At 41.8% G+C, this 20,102-nt stretch overlaps 3 protein-coding genes across 8 annotated transcripts; 1 reads left to right on the plus strand and 2 right to left on the minus strand.

The window, feature by feature from the left end:
• Positions 1–951: 951 nt before the first annotated feature.
• Positions 952–3,950, minus strand: nudt21 (nudix hydrolase 21). 2 transcript variants are annotated; one of them, XM_020098968.2, is made up of 7 exons: positions 3,619–3,950; positions 2,652–2,852; positions 2,487–2,550; positions 2,314–2,403; positions 2,146–2,221; positions 1,921–2,035; positions 952–1,381 (listed from the first exon to the last, which is right to left on the minus strand). In XM_020098968.2, the coding sequence occupies exons 1-7, from the start codon at positions 3,738–3,740 to the stop codon at positions 1,360–1,362; spliced, it is 690 nt and encodes a 229-aa protein (XP_019954527.1). In that variant the 5' UTR covers positions 3,741–3,950; the 3' UTR covers positions 952–1,359. The 2 variants fall into 2 exon arrangements, with proteins under 2 accessions (XP_019954527.1, XP_069379591.1); XM_069523490.1 differs by having other exon boundaries at positions 952–1,813.
• Positions 3,951–5,362: 1,412 nt separating this feature from the next.
• On the minus strand, positions 5,363–18,128 carry LOC109636841 (uncharacterized). Of its 4 annotated transcripts, none has more exons than XM_020098800.2 (11): positions 18,003–18,128; positions 12,488–12,755; positions 11,793–11,874; positions 10,239–10,666; positions 9,188–9,291; positions 8,610–9,051; positions 8,438–8,530; positions 8,319–8,355; positions 7,607–7,678; positions 6,110–7,522; positions 5,363–6,010 (listed from the first exon to the last, which is right to left on the minus strand). In XM_020098800.2, the coding sequence occupies exons 4-11, from the start codon at positions 10,638–10,640 to the stop codon at positions 5,706–5,708; spliced, it is 2,868 nt and encodes a 955-aa protein (XP_019954359.2). In that variant the 5' UTR covers positions 10,641–10,666; positions 11,793–11,874; positions 12,488–12,755; positions 18,003–18,128; the 3' UTR covers positions 5,363–5,705. The 4 variants fall into 4 exon arrangements, with proteins under 4 accessions (XP_019954359.2, XP_069379651.1, XP_069379656.1 ...); XM_069523550.1 differs by lacking the exon at positions 18,003–18,128 and adding an exon at positions 12,971–13,195 and having other exon boundaries at positions 12,465–12,755; XM_069523555.1 differs by lacking the exon at positions 7,607–7,678.
• On the plus strand, positions 12,678–19,388 carry LOC109636842 (transcriptional repressor CTCF-like). Of its 2 annotated transcripts, none has more exons than XM_020098805.2 (13): positions 12,678–12,883; positions 14,423–14,702; positions 14,793–14,972; positions 15,072–15,441; positions 15,569–15,739; positions 15,952–16,085; positions 16,169–16,289; positions 16,382–16,531; positions 16,757–16,917; positions 17,003–17,185; positions 17,278–17,425; positions 17,749–17,895; positions 18,021–19,388. In XM_020098805.2, the coding sequence occupies exons 2-13, from the start codon at positions 14,445–14,447 to the stop codon at positions 18,284–18,286; spliced, it is 2,289 nt and encodes a 762-aa protein (XP_019954364.2). In that variant the 5' UTR covers positions 12,678–12,883; positions 14,423–14,444; the 3' UTR covers positions 18,287–19,388. The 2 variants fall into 2 exon arrangements, with proteins under 2 accessions (XP_019954364.2, XP_019954363.2); XM_020098804.2 differs by having other exon boundaries at positions 12,679–12,883; positions 18,018–19,388.
• Positions 19,389–20,102: the final 714 nt, after the last annotated feature.

The raw sequence follows: 20,102 nt of genomic DNA on the forward strand, positions 1-20,102 counted from the left end.
GTGTTTTTAATCTGATTGTATATTTTTGTTCTGTATTTAACCATTTATTGATGTATTTTTATAGTGATATGAACCCATGAGTCTGAAATAAAGCTTAACAAACTTTACCTTGGGTGATTTAAGCATATGTAGAAGACAATATATTGGGGGCCTCAGCGTTTCTGGGTTCCCAGCGCAGTTGCTTGTTTTATCAGGTCAGCTTAAGATAAATGGTTTTTCAATGTAACATTTCACATTAGGACAGATGAAGTGAAAATATATTTACATGTGCAGGGCAGCAAAGCGAGCATGTGGTGGATCTTTGTTCAGTTAATACAGTTATTTGTTTTCATCTAAAATATGTAGAATACATTATAATAACGTTGCCTGGTTTGTTTGTGTGACTCCAGGACCCCACGACCCTGAACATAAGCGGTTTAGAAAAAGGATGGATACTGTATCATACGGGCCACATTCAGGAAGTGAGCAAACACTCAATTTAATTAACCTACATAAAAAACACGACCCTCGTGCTTCAGGGGCCACAGAAAGGCCTCTGCTCGTAGGTAACGTGTTTTTTTTCTACAAATGTCTTTTCATTCCTCATACAGTAATTTCAACAATGCGTCCAGTCAGGCTTTCCAAAGCACATCAGCGTGTGCTGCAATCTGACCTTTCAATTTTGTGTTGCAGTTAAAGACAATTCCACAGGATAATAAAAAATATGAGTGAAATAATCACAGTGCTGGTGATATTTTGCCATTTTACCGAGTGTGGATGTAAATGAAAAATGTTAGAATTAGTATTTGAATGTTACACAGTACATATCTAACATTAACTGAGGTATAACCAAATGATAAGGTATCTGCCCTTCTTTTCTGTGTTTTATCAGTACTACTTAAAAATCACTTTCTGAAAAGGGATTTATATAATAATTTTTGAAGCTTTGCATCAGTCAGCGACTCTGAGAACTTTATAAAAAACACACTCAAAGGACTGCTTTATTAAAAGAAAAAAAAAACACATCATTATTACAGGTTAAAACAACAGGAAACTCAATTTTGTATTTTGTTTAATCACACTGACCTCCTGAGACAACATAAAATCAGATCGTGAACAAACTGGAATAAGCACTCAGATACCACAAAAGCTAGCAGTTTCTTTCTGATAAAAAAAAAAAACCATACACATGACATTTTCTTCTAACAGTATAAACACCCCCATGGACTGTAAATATACCTGACATGACAAGTATATTTCTTCTGTCAAAGTTGAGCCAGAGACGAGTCTCTTTCATCACATTGCTCTTCTATGTTTAAGCTTCACTCAGACGGGGCTGCACTCACAGAGACAGCCAGATGGGACTCTTGCTCACTCACGTTAGTTGTAGATGAAGTTGAACCTGTAAAAAGCAGTTTTTGGTAAGAGACGACCATCTTTTTTTTTTAACTCTTGCAGGAGTCCAGTGTTACACTGTATTTCTCTGTAATACATTGTTTCCCCTTTGAGCAAATTTAGTCAAAAAAAAAAAAAGAAGAAAGAAATACATCTGCACACCTGAACGTGTGACTGGTGCATCAAAGGACAACTTGAATTAAAGTAACAAACACTCACACTTTTATGTGCTGCTGGTTCATTTCATATAAACAGGATAACTTTTTTATTTTTTTATCTGCAAACTCAAGTCTTCTTTTTTTCTTTCTGGCCTGATGTGTTGCAGGTTTAGTTACTCAATTTTAAAAGGTCTCCAGTGTTGTGTTCAGAAATATCAGCAGGATGGATATCAGTCTGTAGAGCTGTAGGCTCCGTGCCACCCTGCTGTCCACAGTTGAACCTTAGACATAATAAAGTGCTTTCTCAGATTTTGCCACTGAGTCTTTTCCAGTTAAATTGAGGAATTTTTTACAATCACTAAATTCATGCATAAGACACAAAGATTACCTGCTCAGTAGCTGCGGTAGACTGGAAATGATCGGTCCATATCCAGGAGCATTGTCATACAGTTCAAACAATGGTGCTGCCACCAGTTTGTAGTTCTTGGGGACAGCAAACAGCGCTGTAGAAACATGAAGCAAATATTTCGAAAACAAGAAGGAATAATACATGTGAACCATTTAGATCTATTAAACTTCAGTAATATAACAAGTTAAATAGTAATATATTTACCCTTTTCCTGCAGCTGGACAAGAAACAGTTTCTTATGCTCCTTGGGTTTGGTGATGTGAGCTGGAATGTAGGGGTACTGCAAACAGAAAAAATGTATTAATGTGAAAACATCTGTTAAAATGGTTACTTCCTCCCTTAAAACTTCCTACTGTCGATGTTGTCACTAACCTGTGGAGGCTCGAAGTTGGGACGCCACCAGTTTCCGATGCAGTCGTCAATCACCCAGTCCTGCTTCACCCCGTCCTGTCGCCCAAGGATCTAAAATTCAAATTAAAGTTTGAAGTAAAACACCACAATCATCACAGCAACAACAAGCCTAAACTGCAGTGTGACGTAGCTACCTCAGTCATCAGACGCTTCAGACCCTCCACCTCATCTTCTCCAGCACTCAGCTCTCCACCAGGCCTGCAGGAGTGACGCAAACTCTCACATGATTGTTCAATTTAAAAAAAACTAAAAAAAACACACTTCTACCAATTATTACAGGAGCCTCTGAGGATACTCACAGTTTAAAGAAGGTGGTGCCCAGCTGTAGAAGCAACACATGAGGCAGCCTGTGTTCATGAACAATGAGGACACCCTCGACTGTCCTTCGCATTCCCATTTTATCAAACTCCTCCCGCATCCTCTGGAACCGGGCTGCCACTGAACTGTCCTTCTCATACAGAGGCTCCTTGGTGCCGAATGTGTAGTTGGTGAGAGGATATCTGAAGCAAAAATACACACATGAGAAGTCTTAATAAGCAATCAAAAATAAAGCTGTATTACACAGAATTGCAAGGGTTGCATTTATTGAGAAACACACTGTTACATGCTTTACTTTACATGCAAGGTGACATTTATAAATGACTTGTTTTGCCCCCCAACAGTAGAAAAGGGACATTTTTTACTTTGATTTTATAGATGACAGAGTAAACAAGAAAATGTTCCCATTTGAAAGATGAAAATAATGTTTTTTAGGAACATTCACAAACAATTAATGAGCTCATGGCAATGTGATTTTTCAACTTGTTTTTTCAGTTCAACAATGAATAATTTAAACAATTGTTAATTGGGGCCATCATTTCAATCACCATTGTATAATTTTCTACAATATGTTAGAAAAGAAAAGTTGATAAAAAAGTGTCAAACTGTATTAAATCATCCAATATGCTACTTTTCTCAAATGTCCTACTCCCTCTCCTACGAGAAATACTCTATTTACAATTCACACCGGTACCTGTCCCACTGTGACATTTCTAAATGTCTGAAAATAGCTATGTTGTTACACACCACCATCTGGTATTTTAAACACGGAACAATCCAATAGTTATTCATGTTAACACTTTCCAATTAAATGATTTAAGAGCTAATTGAGCTGCTATCGTTTGTTCTTCTATCCTCTCCTGCCGGTGGACGCTGCACAGTGAGCACCGGGCCCATGCAGACAGTGCTGCCGGCTTCAGGTGTGTTATTCTGGCCTCATGGACTCACAGGTTGATGGTCCTCTCCAGGGTGAGCGGTTTCGCGGGCCCGCTGAGGTACTTGTTCCCGAACTGAACGGCACCACCGCGCGGCCAGCCGGCGGCCGAACGACTGGGAGGCACCACGGACATCTCTGCGGAGAGCAGGGCGAGACGGAAGCCTGCTGCGAGGGTGCGTCGAGCGGTGGTGGGTTAAAAACTCACTGGATTATCGAAAGGGCCAAACAAAAGCCAAATCTTTGCGCACAGTCCAAAAACAATTGCTCCACCGTCGTTTCCCTCCGTTCTCCTTTTCCGGGTGAGGTACCGTCTTCCGGTGGGATATCCCCTCCAGCGACACCTGCTGGTCCGGAGGATGAACAGCCAAACAGGCCCCATAAATACCGCGGCCGAGACAGCTCAAGGAAGTGCGTCTTAATAAAACACATGCAAATAGGAAAAACTAACTTCAATTTGAAGACACGTGCTCTGCAAAAAACTGTATTTTCATGTGTGGTAAAGTCTTATATTGGAACACCACACATATATGTATGTATATTCATATACAAGAGCTGAGACCTATAGTCAGTTGATAGAAATGAATCTGCAAATATTTCTTTTTTCATTGAGAAATAATTATGTTTGTTGGAACAAACAGCTGCTTGTGAGCTGTAATGTGAGGAGTTAAACCATTTCTTGTTAATATCGCAGTAAACTCAGTATCTTTGAGAACCCCTGGAACCAAACATGTCATCTGAAGACATCACCTTTTGTGTGAAGTTATAAGAGGTATTTTTCATGGATTTCTACTATTTTATTGACGTCCATCAAAATGAAAAAAATATTGTCAAAATAATCATGCAGAGGACAGACAGACTGGGTCTATTTGCTCCCCATTGAACAATGCTGGTATGTGTGTGTTTATAATTGCTGAGCCCTGATCTCTCTTATAATCAATATGTTTGGGAAAGTTAAAGCTTTTTATGTCACTGAATCACCCACAAAAAAACATGCTTATTACATAACTGTGAAATTCATCACCCTCACTAGAAACTGCATCCTTGCCAAAAACACTGTTCATCTCAGGGAAAGTTGCAACACTCTCTTTTGCTGGGCATAAAGAGCATATAGGGACATAAATCCCTTTTTTAAAAGGAAGAGAGGAGTGTACACAGACATAGCACAGTTTATAAATAAAAGAGCATGTAGGGACAGTTATTTAAAAAACTTCTCTGTGCTTTGTCCATTTACACTCCTCTCTTCCTCTACACCCTTCGTGATTTTACCAGGTTGTCTGGTTATCAACATTAACAAGACCAACATTGACAGGAGGAACAACCTTCATTTTATCCTGTACCACAGGCTTTGAGTTCTGAAATATTAAACACATTCAGCTACAACTGAACAGTATAGAATTGGTTTGGATAAAAATATGACTGTGTTTTTTCAGAATTACTTCCATTTCAGGGCTCAGATACAAAAAAACATTTGACCTAGATATTTTCAAACAAATTCCTTAACCTTAGAAACAATGGTATGGTAGACAAATCCCTTCTCATGCTTATGAGCTTCTTCCAGAGCTTTCAGACTACTCAAATCTGGCACCTTTGTGAGGAGAGACAACAATGTGAGAGCAGCTATGATACCAGCGTAGTTATCTCCATGAGCTCCAGAAACCTCCTGCAAGTATCTTGGGGTTTAGATTTTCAAGTGAAAATACATTAATTTGTTGGAAATCACATATTCACACATAAAAAACAAACAGAGAGAATGAATCAATTCAATATTCCATTTAATAGTCATATCTATGTCTCTTATCCATCTATTGTAAACATGGTGTCATTTACCACAGTAGTTGTTTTATGGTACATAATCATACGTGCAATGCAAAAAAGTCAAACAGAAGTTAAAAAAAGGACAAAGACACTGCTGGATTTGTTGATTACATCACACCAAGGAGATCTCAGTTCTTTGGTCCAGTGGCCCACCCTGTGTGGTGTGCTGCAGTAATGTGGTGGTCCCTGTGGGAAGTGCCATGGATCATCCCCCCCTCTCTTTACTGTGGCAACTCCTGTCGCTGTCACAGTAGTTGGTCCCGTATTTAGCAATTCTTTTCAATTACTTCTCGCTTGTTGACTTTGTTTCCTCTTGTTTTGGATCCTCAACTACTCCCTCTTCTACTTCTCCCTCTTTGACTTCTACCTCATCACTCACCTCACACCACTCACCCTCTTTCCCCGATAGAGGTTCAGCCACTGCGTCTTCTTCAGCTTTCTCACTTTCTTCCTGCACTTCTTTCCTTGTTTCTTCACTGCTGACCAACGTTGGTTTTTCATGCCTCTTCTCACCATCAACAACTTCCTTTTCCTCATCCATTTCAGTCTGTTTGCTCTTTTGAACCATCTCAACCTTCTCATCTGCCACTGGGAGAAAAAAATATCACAAAACACATCATCCAACATGCATGTACATACATACATATTAAAGCAGAGAAATATGTCACATGCTCAAAGAAAACATACCTGTGCTCATTTCTGCGGGATCTGCACTGGGTTGTTCTTCAGGAGATGTCTGTAGATCCTTATCTTGGCATGGACAATCATTAGAGGGGGCTGGACTGGTCAAATGTTGAGAAGTAGCACTTGAGCTATCACTAACATAGATCATTGGGGTTGTGGGGATAGTGAGTGTAGTGGTGGCATTGTTAAAATAATCTGGGTCTGAGTCAGTCGACAGTGTGGAGCTAACTGCAGCTGTGGTTGCTGAGCTGCTGGTGGGAGTGGTTTCTGCATGGTTTAAAGTGGTGGTGGTGGAAGTGGTGTCTGTGGGGGTCGTTCCAACACAAGATGTAGAGGGAACACATATGTCAGTGGGGCTAGGAATGACTGGGTGAGTAATGGTGGAAGCAGAGATGGAGTTGATGCAGTCATTTGGAGTTGGGCTTCTAGTGGTGGTGGTAGAGGTGGAGGTGGAGGTGGTGGGAGGAGGGGCAGCACAGATCAGGGCGGGGGAAGTGGTAACAGGGGCATCAGGTGAGATAGTAGATGTGATGGCATCATAGGAGTTTGATGTTGGAGATGTAGTTTCGGTAAATGATGAATGTAAAGTCACACAGCAGGAAGAGGTGACCAAAGTGGAATCATCACTAGCTTCAGTTACTGAATTGGTGGTGGTGGACAAGCATGATGGTGCAGTTGATGTGCTGGTGGAGGGTGAAGCAGCTGTGCTGTTGACAGAAATAGCCGCGTCACCAGGAGATGCATCAACTGAGAGAATACCATTTAGCTCTGGCAAAGTCGATATAGGCGACAGATTTGGCAATGCTGCGGAAACTGAACTTCCACTAATGGGAACAGAGACAGATTCCATGGAGGTAATGGAGGGCGTAGTTGTTGTCGTTAGATCGGAAGTGACAGAGGGGCTCGGAGGGATGGACACAGAGGGAGTGGAAATAACTGAGACAGTGGCAGGGGGATCGGTGGGTGTAGTGGTGCTTGTGAGGGTTGTTGGGGTGGTGGTGGTGGGCAGTGTGGTTGTAGCTACACTACCCTCTGAGGCTGTGCTGTCAAGCTCTGTAGCATTTGTGGGTGTTGTAGCTGCTGCAGTAGTGTTAACAGAGTCAGTGCATATATCTGTGTCAGAGGGAGTTACAGTACTTGAAGGGGAAAGTGAGTCGGGGATTGAATCTGAGATTGTCGGAACAGTAGGAATGGTGGTAGCAGTGGGGGCGGGAGGAGGAGACGGGGCTGCAGTTGGACTGAGTTTAGTGGGCGTGTTCGCCTCCCCTTCCTGTATTTGGGCCAGCTCGTTCTCAGGTGTGTTGCGGCCAGATGTTGTGGGGGGTGGACCTGGCTTGATGACTGGCTTTGGGAGCAGAGCAGGTTTCCCAGCTGACTCGTGTGCTGACACACTTGGTCGAATTTGATGCCTTGTATCTACAGAATGAAAAATGTTGAAACGATTTAGCATCTTCTACACTGCACATATAAGAGCTGTTTTTTGTGTTTGCATGTTTTTACCTGAGGACGCAGACATTGTTCGAGGTTTTGAGAAAGAAGCAGATGGCTCAGGTTTACTGTCAATGATGGTTCCTGCGACACAAAGATGATTTACATCGTATTTCACCAGCAGAATTAAGTCCTTATTTTGTCCTTATAATAAATGGAGGAAGGTCAAATACTCCTGCGTGTCTTATCAGCACAGTGTCTGAAATATTAAATCTTTTTAAAGGAGAATCGATCCATGTTAAAAAGTCTCTCCTTTTGATATAAATCCCTGACATTTCACCTAATAACATAAGCTGGAGCAGAGAAAAGCCCAGTAATGATTATAAATATAAAAATGTTATTATAAATTAATTGGTGGAACAATTTCCTATTCTACTAAAATATTTAAATGTTTCAAACAACATATTATTATACAATATAAAAAAGTTAGGGTATGCACCTCAGATGATTTTCATTCTTGTTAGAGTCTATGTGGTAATTTTGTGGACTTTTTTTTAAACATGTAAATAATTGAACCCATATTTCCACTTAGGTTTTTCTACAAAAGTAAAAACTAAAACAACTTAAAGAAAGGATGTTGAAAATGTCTGCTATAGCCTCATACTTTGATCTTTGTGCTGAGTTTAGCAAAATACTTAAATTGATGTAAAGGGAATTATGATTATAATTCCACTGTGGACACCAATGGCTTGATATTAAAAATCAAATATATAAATGGACGTACCTTCAGATTCTGCTTTTTTCATCTCTCCCTCCTGATTCTACGAAATAGAAATATGTAAGGTAACACTTGATGACTCCTACAGTATACAGATGTCAATTTAGAAACAAACATTCTCACACCTGTGTCTCTCCTGGTGGGGGTTTGGAAACTCCAATACGTTGAAGCATGAGATGGAGTTTCTGTTCAAAACTATTCTGGCCTTCGAATTGTTTCTGAAATCAGCAACAGAAGAGTAATAAGTGTTTTTTCAAAAATCATCTACTGATCTGAATGCATATAACTTAAACTCACCTTTGCAGTGTTTCTGGCATTGGTAGACCCTGCAGCTGCTGATCCAGAAAGCAGAATGAGAGATTGGGACTTCCCCTCTCTGAGAGCTCGGCGGGGAGGTGCCGCATCACCTCTCAATAGGGGAGCACCAGAAACAGGTGTCTCCTGAAGAGCCGTCTCTCCGTCTTTCGCTTTTTCCTTTTCATTTTCCTTGTCAAGTTCCTTTACTCTGTCCTTATCTTTCTCAGCTCTGGCGACCTCCCTGAGTGGGCGAATGAAATCAGCAATGGAGGCCTTTTTGGGGCGCCCCTCCTGGCTTGTCTCTGATTTCAGACCTCGTCTCTTTTTGAGTGTGAAGAAATCACCAAGCTTCCTCCTTAGTGTTTTCGTCTGGGGTGGACAAGGGGCGGAGCTGGCAGGAGCCACTTCGTGCACTGTGATGGTTTCCTCATCCTGATTTTTCCTACAAAAAGGATTATATATATATAAAATCTAAACATATTCAGTGGCACAGTTTGTTAAAGCAGTATAGTTTATAGCTAGCTCAGCTAAATGAAGGGACAATAAAGATAATGTCATGTGGCAGCTGTGATACTCACAGTGTATCAGTAGGAAGTACCCTCTTAGTAAAGAACTCTTCAACTCCTTCATCCACTCGCCCCATGAGCTCGAGGACTTCATGTTCACTCTCGATTATTGTCTCCTGGTTACCACACACAGAACAGACATTTTACACCAAAGATCAAACAAACTTATGCTGAAGAGCAACTTGCATCATATGTAACTTTACGTTTCATAACTCTCACCTCTGAAAAACCCACACACTCTGGCCTAGTCTCCTCTTCCTCTATAGGTGTATTTTGGTTTAAATCTCTCATGCAGTCATGATACAAACCAGCCACCTGGGAGTCAGTTGCTCAGTAACGTACAATGGGGGGGCGTCTCTGGATTTTGCATGAGGTATGAAAGCAAGATAACTCATTTTGCCAATCAAGGTAATGTGATATCACAATTGCCGCTGTTCTGTGTTGCATCATCCTGATCATATTAACATCTGTGCCCACAAGTGGCAATAAAAGCCAGGAGGTTGACTGCAGAACACAAATTTAGCAGAAGTCACCGATATATGATCTCCTGTCAGGAGAATTGCCTTGCATTTTGTCTCCCCGGCCATTTGTGGCCAAGGGAGTGACTCTATGTCTCCAGCCTAATAGCTCTGTGACAACACGATCAGCTCAGTAAAAAATGGAGATGATCACACACACTCTACATTTTGACACAAGCCTATTGAAAAAAATAAAAAAATAAATGCCCCTAGCTTTTTTCCAATGGGAGCAAGAAAAGACATTCAAACCAGAGTACCACCCGCTCTCCTACACAGTCATCGTGCTCTTTTACATAGAAAATACCAAGTGTGGGTTCTTCAAACTGCTGTTGACCGGTACAATAGGACTGCCTCATTCAAGCAGGGACCAGGCATCTTTTACTGCTCTCCCCCTCCATCCTTCCCTTCCCCCTGCTTCTCCCCTCTGTACCCTATTGCATCTACCCCCCCCCCTCTCTTTCTCTCTCTCTTCCACCACCTTTCCCCCAACCTCACACTCCATTTTTTTCAAAAATAAAACCCTCTGTGATCCTCCTTCACAGTACCTGTGGTCTGCTGGGACGATAGTTCAGTTTTTGTCGATGAGGTCTCGGTCTGCTCTGGGTGTAGTGCCTGAGCGCTGGTCCGCCCAATGGCAGCTCCATTGGGGAGACACGGCACGCTGTTGCCGTGGAGCTCTGTTGCCGTGGCTCTGTTGCTGAGGCACCGTTGCTAAGAGCACAAGCACCAGCAGTATGTAATGCTTCCACACTGATGTGGGAGGGGCCAGGCCGGGCTAGACTGACAGATCTGACAACAGAGCCTCGCCTTTCTCTGCCCCCTCCCCTCTGAGTGGAAAACCATGAGAGAAAGATGGTGATAAAATAAGAAGAGGAAGAAAGAGAGGAGCACAATGACCTCACCGACGTTTGTTTCATCCATGCATCCTGGAACATCCATGTGCACATGTATGGACACACTGCAGAGGAAAGAGCTGAAATGGACAAAATGTTCTATTGGTTATGTAACAAATTAATAATTTATTTTATATGCGGAAAAGATGCTCTGAAATGCTGTAAGTGTCAAGTTGAACTGGAAGAATGATCCATAACTCAAAAACTGTGCATATATACACACAATCCTATTCTATCAGTAAATGTCGGAGCAAAATAGGTCAACGATACTCAAAGAAACTGCCATAAAATAACTAAATAGCCATTAGAGGATTGTTAGTATCGTTTCTAGTGAATTGTAAGTTCTCACACACACACACACACACACACACACACACACACACACACACACACACACACACACACCACCACCAGCTTCTATGTACCCTGATCTACTACTAATTCACCTATAGGCTTGTGTTGCCTAGTTAAAAGCTTCTTTGGCAGATCAGAAAATGCTTTCAATCATTCATCACTGATTTGAAACAGTTTGATTAACCAAAATATCTCTCTATGAGGATCATACTTTTGTTCTGTCTGTCTCTTGAAGTTTTTACATTTTTGAGGGAAAAGACATGTGGACTTCTACTTTTCTCAGCGGTTTCCCCCTAAACCCAACACCCCAGAAATAAATTATTTTCCACCTATGAAATCTTGTCAGCTTTTCCACATGGAGTAATATGACATCAGCTATTTGACTAATTGTAACCTAAAAGGAAAAAATGTAGGCCATTTCAAAAAGACTAAAATCTATAAAAGTCACCATATCACCATAGTAACACTGCCATTCTCATGTTAATTAGCTCTTGCCTGCTTGTTAATATGCTCCTGTGTCCCTGTGAACTCACCCAATTCAAATCAGTGAACGTAAACTAAATAACTCGCTTTAACATTTGACAGTTTAACACCACCAACAACAAAAAGTGAACATTACAACATTCGTAAAGGCAGGATGAATTGAAAGTCGTGTTATGTCACATTAGTTGTAGGTAAGCCTAAGCCTTCACTCTAAGAACTCTATTTCAAAAGGGAAATAGTTGATTTTTAGGCCATGTGTAAAATTTATAATATAATATATATAATTTTCCAGAAAATAAATTGAATTATATTCCCACAAGTGACATATGGGAACATGTGTGTGTGTGTGTGTTTGTTCACTTTTGTTACCTCTTCAGCTCTTCAGGATCTTCTCCAGCTCAAACACTGACTTTGTGAGGGCCAGTCATTTCAAGGTTCTGGTTGGTTGGTCCTTGTGCAGGTTGGGAGCAAAATAAAAATCGTGGTTAGGTTAAGGTTAGAGTTTGGCATGAATTGGTCTTATTTAAGGTTAGGGATTAGGCTTTGAAAAGGCTCTACACAATGAATGGAACTCAATGAAAAGCCCTAAGAGGCATAGCTCTGTGTGTGTGTGTGTGTGTGTGTGTGTGTGTGTGTGTGTGTGTGTGTGTGTGTGTGTGTGTGTGTGTGTGTGTGTGTGTGTCCCTGTACTTGTATTTTTGTGAGGACGATTTTAAGCATAGACCCTACAGGGACCAGTCCTCACCTTTTCAATGGGCTGTTTGAGGGTTAAGACTTGGTTTTAAGGTTAGAATTAGGTTTATGATAGGCACTTAGTTTGGATGGTTAAGGTTAGGGTAAGAATCTAGGGAATGTATTATGTCAATGATATGTCCTCACTAAGATAGAAGTACAAACATGTCCATAGGTGAATTAGTAGTAGAATCAGTGTGTGTGTGTGTGTGTGTGTGTGTGTGTTTGAGAGGCCCGCCCTGCACGTACAGCATTAACACCGCCCTCCTGTGGTTGATGTTCAGAATATCCTCCTCTACTAAAACGAACCTGTATTTTGAGTCAACACTCACTAAGCTGTTGGATCTGAGGTGAGGGAGTCTCGCTCGGCGTTGAGTGAGTCGATCCCTTCATAGAACGAACCATCATACTTGTAGTAACACCAGTAATCGATCGACGGTATCGATCACCCTCGTCATGTTTCCACGCCCCCGGTGGAATTCAAATCTGGCGCCCATCACCCACCGCCTCGACTCCACCACTCCCCTTCTTTCCCTCGGGCGCTGAGTCCGCGCAGCCGCGTCCGCTCCCAGAAGCCGCCATTTTGTGTTAGGCCCACTCCTGTAAAGCGGGAGAAAAATATTAGTCCGCCGCATAGCACCCAGGTGCCGACCTCAGCGGGACTGAAGATACCGACCGCGGGAGCCAAGACACCAAACGAATACCAGGAGTGAAAGGAGCCGACGGGAGTAAGTAAAGCCGCTGCTTAGCCTCCTAACACGGGGACGTTTTTGTAGGAGCCGTCGCCGGCCTCTAGGTGTCACGGTCGGGCTTACCGGCCAGGCGGTTGGCGGGGGGTGTTTGTCTCCCTCTATCGTTATCCAAACTGCACTAAATCCCTCTATAAACTGCTGCTCCCTCTCCCAGTTGAGCATTTGGGTGTTTTTTCGGCTGATGTTTCGCGATGTTCGCCCGGGGATGGCTGGATCGACCAGTAGTTGTGTTTAAAGTTAGTTTCGGGCCTGTCGTCCATCTTATCGTGCCCTTTGTTTCCTGTTTTCAGACACAGTCGCGCCTCCCGAGTTAAACAACTATCACGAGTTTAGTAGTTTGCGTCGATCCAATAATATGTTCGTTTACTCGGGTGAAGTGAAAACTAGCGTGAGTAAACTAAACCGTGTGAAATGGATGAGCAAGCGAACGAGGCGTTGGTGGATTGATCGACTGTGTAGTTTGTTATCGGCAAACATGAAGCCATCAGTGTGTGATCAGCACAGATCACACGAAGGAGCTCATCCACTTTTTAAAAGTTCACTGCAGGGTTATACATCACAGCAGAGGTGTTATTCTAACAAAGCACACTTACTCTAGTATTTACTCCTAGTAAACTTAAGTTTTGAAATATATATACTCCACTTGAGCAATTCGTTTGTGCTACTGTGTACTTCTACTTCGCAGTAGCTGAGGAAATAGTATATTTTAAATAGATGTATCTTCTCATTATTAATAAAAATAATAATTCTTTTCAGCTGCATTGATTAGTCGATTGCCAATGAATTAAATAGGATCCATTTTGATGTGTGCCAAAATTGTTATCACGTGGAAAGTATTGGAGTAAATGTACTTAGTTACCCTCCTTGGTATATTAAAGGCATGTACGTTTATTGTTAGCTGTGGTAGGGAGATAAGGGGTTTGTAGTAGCTCCATATCTCATATAATATCTAAAACACAATCAAATTCACCCTGTTTTTATATAGTAGACACCATTGGTGAATTAAGTAAATATATGCCAAACTAATCAGCAGCCCTTGATGATCTACTGAAGGGGCAGTTAGCAATGATGACAAAAACACACATGTTTCTGAGAGATGTTCATAATAAACTATTACCTGTGCCAGTGTATATTTTAACTGTTTAATAATACTTACCTGTATATATATATATATATATATATATATATATATAAACCCAGAGGTGCTTTCCTCAGACTGGCCACTGTAGCACTGAGGTGCTAATCTCTGCTTTCCTGTACAATACCTGAGTGTGTATAAATCAATGGGACACACCGTGTAAGAGAATTGATTCATGTCCTAAATTGTTAATGCGTTTTCCTATGTGTTAATGTGTTACACTAATCCATTCTACATGTACATTTTAATTCTGTCTGTTAATGGTTAACAAGTCTTGGCTATCGGCGTAAACAAGAAAAATGAATATGAACATCTCTTTTTCAAATTGCAAACATGAGTCATGCTCACTTTTAAATTATTTTTGTCTTCTTTATTAGGAGTATCCGTTAGCCCGTTGCCATGGAGGGCGAGGTTGTTTCCATGGAGGCTGCTCAGGCTGCTGCTCTGGCTGCAGATGGAAAGGTCCTGCCAGAAGGTGGAGAGGACTTGATACAAGACGCATCTCTAGCTCCACAGGGGGAGGTGGCTGGTAACATGGAGATGATGGTGATGGACGCTCTCGATCCCACTCTGCTCCAAATGAAGACTGAGGTGTTGGAGGGAGGCAGCACAGTCACTGTAACTGGTGGAGACGAGGGTCAGATCATCACGCTTCAGGTTGGTCCAGAACACGCCTTAAGCTGGTGTTGGATTATCAGTAACTAATGTCTTGAAATGTCAAGTTAAAATGGTCACTGTTCTTTATAGGTGGTGAACATGGAGGAGCAGGCGGGTGCAGCATTAGGCCTTGGTCAGCTTCAACTGGTTCAAGTACCGGTTACAACATCTGTAGAGGGGCTCCAAGCCACGTATGTTGATGCATCATCTGCTAACAAGGATGCAGAGCCAGTAATCTGTCACACTCTTCCCCTGCCTGAGGGCTTCCAGGTAAGAAACAGCTCTGTGCTGCTGTGCAACGAGATTAGTCATTTTAAATCAACTCGCTAGAGTCTGGGCACAATAAAAATAACTTACATTTTCTTACAGGTGGTTAAAGTGGGTGCCAATGGTGAAGTGGAGACTGTAGAGCATGAGGAGCTTCAGGCAGCCCACGGGGAGCTTCAGGGGACCACAGAAGAAAATGTGGATGAGGGAGAAGCAGAAGAAATGGAGGCACCTGTGACCCAGGAAGATCCAGAATGGACAAAGGACCCAGTCTATCAGCCCATTTCCGCTATCCGGAAAGGAAAGAAAGGAAAAAAGAGCCGCCTACGCTATGCAGAGGGTGATCGTGATATGGATGTTTCTGTGTATGACTTTGAGGAGGATCAGCAGGAAGGGATGCTGTCAGAAGTGAATGCTGAGAAGGTTGTGGGCAACATGAAGCCACCAAAGCCCACCAAGATCAAGAAGAAAGGTTAGACTTTTACAACTTCTTTTAGATTGATGATATAACTTGCTCCAAGATATATATATATAGTCCTGAAGAGATGCAGATTTTCACAGTTTTGAATGAGCTGGTTTTCTCTTCTTTTTGTGTCCAGGTGTGAAGAAGACTTTCCAGTGTGAACTGTGTAGCTACACCTGTCCAAGACGCTCCAACCTGGACAGACACATGAAGAGCCACACAGATGAGAGACCACATAAATGTCACTTGTGTGGAAGAGCCTTCAGAACAGTCACACTGCTGAGGAACCACCTCAATACGCACACAGGTAATTCAGAAATCTCTATTTAGACTTTTACACTGAAAATGAAAACATTTTGGGGACATTCGAAATAATTCAAATGAATGTTTAGAATTAAAACTTTCTTTTCTGGTACCATTCAGTAGTGTCTGTTCATAGAAGCCCATGTTTACTTGAAACTCATCACCTCTTGTTATTAACAACTCGTGCAAATTGTTTCATTTCCTTTTCTTACACAGGCACACGGCCACATAAATGCACAGACTGTGACATGGCGTTTGTGACCAGCGGTGAGTTGGTGCGTCATCGTCGCTACAAACACACACATGAGAAACCCTTCAAGTGCTCCATGTGTGACTATTGCAGTGTGGAGGTAAGTCATCTGCTTAAAATCAAGTTCATCTCCTCATTTCCTGTGGTGGCCTCTTTTTAATGTTTCTGTCTTGGTCTTCCCAGGTGAGCAAGTTGAAAAGACACATCCGTTCTCACACAGGGGAGCGACCCTTCCAGTGCAGCCTGTGCAGCTACGCTAGTAGAGATACTTACAAGCTGAAGAGACACATGAGGACACATTCGGGTAACACACATCATGTCATGTTGTATAGACATGGTTCCACTCAAGTTTGAGAAGACTGTAGCACTCACTTTATTCCCTCTTCCTCTTTGCAGGTGAGAAGCCATACGAATGCTACATCTGCCATGCCCGTTTCACACAGAGCGGCACCATGAAGATGCACATTCTGCAGAAGCACACAGAGAATGTGGCAAAGTTCCACTGCCCACACTGTGATACTGTCATCGCACGCAAGAGTGACCTTGGTAAGCTGTGTGTCGCCATTTTTACCTGAAACTACATGTCAGAGTATATGACGCCAGTTGTTTCAGTTAAAGCACTGTTGTGTCTTGTTTAAATTTGATAATCTTAGACTGAGGAATCAGGGAAATCCATATGCACCAACATGGAGGGAAATGTTTTTGTCTTCATCCATACAACAGGCCTGAGTAGTATTTGTCTCTCTGATTGTCATGCTCTTTTTCTCTCAGGTGTTCATTTGCGCAAGCAGCACTCTTTTATCGAGACGGGAAAGAAATGTCGTTACTGTGACGCTGTATTTCACGAGCGCTACGCTCTCATCCAACACCAGAAATCCCACAAGAATGAGAAACGTTTCAAGTGTGACAAGTGTGACTACTGCTGCAGACAGGTGTGTGTCACTTCCCCACCATGTAACACATGTATGATGTTTCGTCATTTTATTTCACTGCTGAACTTGATCTATTGTGCTACAGGAACGCCACATGATAATGCACAAGCGCACGCACACGGGGGAGAAGCCGTTTGCTTGCAGCCAGTGTGAGAAAACATTCCGTCAGAAACAGCTCCTGGACATGCACTTCAAGCGCTACCACGATCCCAACTTCATCCCCACTGCCTTTGTCTGCGAAAAGTGTAACAAGACATTTACACGCAGGGTAGGACTGAGCTTTTAACATATGTACCGGTAGTTTTATTTATTTATTTACATTTGTCACTGAGTTGTAAAAATTGTTGATGTGCTCCACAGAACACGATGCTGCGTCATGCTGACAGCTGCACAGGTGAAAGTGCTGGAGAAGAAAATGGAACCCCTACAACCAAAAAGGGCCGTCGTGGCAGGAAGAGGAAGATGCAGGCTAGGGCTGATGATGATGATGATGAAGATGATGACACAGGTATTCTATACGCTTCTGATAAGTTAGTTAACCTCCATTTAATGTCTTTATTGGAAAGCTTGTATGGAATATGCCTCCAAATCAAACCAGTAGCAACTTTGAGTGGTTTTGATTTAAGCCAGTAATGCTGGGTCCTGCCCTCTGTACAAATGTTACTGTAATAACATCTAAGTCAACACGGGCCGATTTTTTTCCCCATAACTTTTGCAAAAGTATCTTTCTGTCCATGTACACTCAAGGTTTTTGTTACAATTTTTAGATCTGGTAAAATTGTGTAACTCAACATTTTAATTCATACGTGCTCATCATACTTTGATGTGTAGAGGGTGACTTGGATGAAGCAGAGGAAGAAGACGAGCTGCTAGCTGAAATCGAGATGGAACAGGCTCCACCAGTTGTCCCTATCCCAGCACCTGTGGAGCCACCGGTCAAGAGGAAACGCGGGCGGCCCCCAAAGAACAAGCTAGACAGTGAGTGTGCAGCCTAAAATGAGAACGATGGTCTGGTCACCTATGCACAACTAAACCATCAAATCACAATTACTGTAATAGTCTGGAAAAATACAATTGAATCTGACCTGAAACTTTCTCAGCAGCGGCTGCCATCATCCGTGTTGAGGACGAGGTCACTGGAGAGGTTGATGACATCATAGTGAAGAAGGAGATCGGAGCGGAACACGAGGACCAGGAGGACGGCACCGATGATGGTGTAGAGCAGGTGGTGGTCGGTGAAGGGAAGTCAACTATTGAGATGGAGGAGCTGTCCCATGAAGAGGGGGCAGCACAGGGGGCGCAGCTGTCCGGGGCCCCACCCAATGGAGATCTGACCCCTGAGATGATCCTCAGCATGATGGACCGGTGATGGATGTGAACCTGTAAACAACCCATGACCACATCTTTTTAATTCTTGGCATTTAGGATCACAAACACTTGTATCCTGCACAGAAAACAAACATCACTGTTGTAATTTAAGATATTGATTTTTAACCATGTATCGACAAAGACTTGGATAAAATGAAAAGGATTTAACAACCAAAAAGGCTTTTCAGTACATTTGAGTTTGAAGTGGCTGTAATTGAAAGCAGTGTCTTTTTCACTGTCGCCCTTTGCGTCTCTTGGCTCTGATTATGTGGCAGAGAACGGCTCCTGTTCTGTCTAAATTGCTGCAGAATGATCCAATTATATTTTTACACAGTAAAATAACAAAATCTAAACCGTTCATGTAGTTTTACCCCAAAAAAATCCATCCCTCTGTTTTTTTTTATACAGCTATTGCTAAGTAATTTGCCTGTGTAAATGGGTTAAGAAGTAGGGGACCTTGCTTTGGTGTCCATATTAAGTTAAAGTCAGTGATGTTAGAGATTTCCTGAAAAGGAGCAACAACCTTCAGGAAAATGTTACTGCCATTAATCACAGTCACTTCAAGATGAGAGATATTTTGAATATTTTTTATTATTTCTTTTCTGTGGTTACTAGGTCCCTTTTTTAAGAATTTATGTTTTTAAAAGCTTGATAGAGTGCTCATCTAAAGCTCCTTTTTTTTTTTTCTCCTGTAACACCCGTAGATCATGTATATGTACTAAATATGTCTAAGTGCGAGGAAAGACCGTTGCTTTTGTTCCAATATGTAGTCATTCCACTTTGGGTTAATGTTTTCCTTTTGTACCATTGGCAATGCTATGTAGCGGCTTGAATGACATTTTATTAACTGTGTGGCAGAAGAAAACAGATGTATGACTGTACAACCAATAAAAAAAAATTAGACATGGAGACTGACGTTTAGGTTTCTGGAGCTGTAATATTTTCAATACTGGATATTTAAAATAAGTCAGGGTTAACTGGGCAGTTAATGTAGGTTAGTGGTGTAGGTACAGCAAATACAAGGCTTGAATTATTGCAACTGAGTGCTGACAGAAATCCATGTATTTTGCTTGCAATTATATTTTATTAAATTGAGGACTTGATATTAAGCTCTTCACTCATTTGTTTGTCTAAAGTTGAACTGATAACACATACTGGATCAGAACTATGTTTGCAATGCTATAGTAAACACATCAGTGCATGTGTAAATGATGTGCATGGTCTGATTTAGTTTATAGTGGATGTAAAATCCACAGAAAAGAGTGTCTTCTCGCTCCTGAAGTCCCTGAAGCACTTTTTTCACATCCCTGACTTTTTCCCTGTAAAGCATCTACATCATCAGGTAACGTGATGTGCCCACCTATCAGCTGTTTTGGCAGAAATTATGTAATTGTCACCTTGACTACAGCAGGTTCCTGCTGAGCAGGAAGGCCTCTGGGTAAGGGGTGTGATATTTCTGACATGCGCTCACAGCAATTGACCAATCACATAAGAGTGATCCTGCTGACTAACCAGGCCAGGGTTTTTTTTCTCTTGAGAATCAAGAGCTAAAATGGAACATTTCAGTTAGAAGGTAAAAAGAGGAACTTCAGCAATAAATAGTTCAAGAGAAATAATGTCTGTTCTGAACATTACAACATAATGGAGTTGCCCATGCAAAATATAAACTTGAACTTGCAAGTGGTCAAAATATGAGTGTAGAACTGTTTACCTGTCTGATTTTGGACTATATCAGTGGCTGCAGGACACTTTACTGTACATTCCGCTTGAGATTTCATTGCAGGGATGTAAATGTTCTAATTGCTGCAGAAACTATT

Source organism: Paralichthys olivaceus, chromosome 1 (assembly GCF_024713975.1).
Source record: "Paralichthys olivaceus isolate ysfri-2021 chromosome 1, ASM2471397v2, whole genome shotgun sequence".
In the NCBI taxonomy this organism is placed as follows: Eukaryota; Metazoa; Chordata; class Actinopteri; order Pleuronectiformes; family Paralichthyidae; genus Paralichthys; species Paralichthys olivaceus.

Coding starts and splice junctions, on each gene's coding strand:
- nudt21 (XM_069523490.1), bottom strand. CDS start 3,740: ATGTCCGTGGTGCCTCCCAGTCGTTCGGCCGCCGGCTGGCCGCGCGGT. Junction 2,404..2,486: donor TGAAGCGTCTGATGACTGAG/GTAGCTACGTCA, acceptor TTTGAATTTTAG/ATCCTTGGGCGACAGGACGG. Junction 2,222..2,313: donor CCAACTTCGAGCCTCCACAG/GTTAGTGACAAC, acceptor TTCTGTTTGCAG/TACCCCTACATTCCAGCTCA.
- LOC109636841 (XM_020098800.2), bottom strand. CDS start 10,640: ATGTGCACATGGATGTTCCAGGATGCATGGATGAAACAAACGTCGGTG. Junction 9,052..9,187: donor GTACTTCCTACTGATACACT/GTGAGTATCACA, acceptor TCCTTTTTGTAG/GAAAAATCAGGATGAGGAAA. Junction 7,523..7,606: donor AACAATGTCTGCGTCCTCAG/GTAAAAACATGC, acceptor TTCATTCTGTAG/ATACAAGGCATCAAATTCGA.
- LOC109636842 (XM_020098804.2), top strand. CDS start 14,445: ATGGAGGGCGAGGTTGTTTCCATGGAGGCTGCTCAGGCTGCTGCTCTG. Junction 14,973..15,071: donor CCCTGCCTGAGGGCTTCCAG/GTAAGAAACAGC, acceptor ATTTTCTTACAG/GTGGTTAAAGTGGGTGCCAA. Junction 16,532..16,756: donor CGCACGCAAGAGTGACCTTG/GTAAGCTGTGTG, acceptor TTTTTCTCTCAG/GTGTTCATTTGCGCAAGCAG.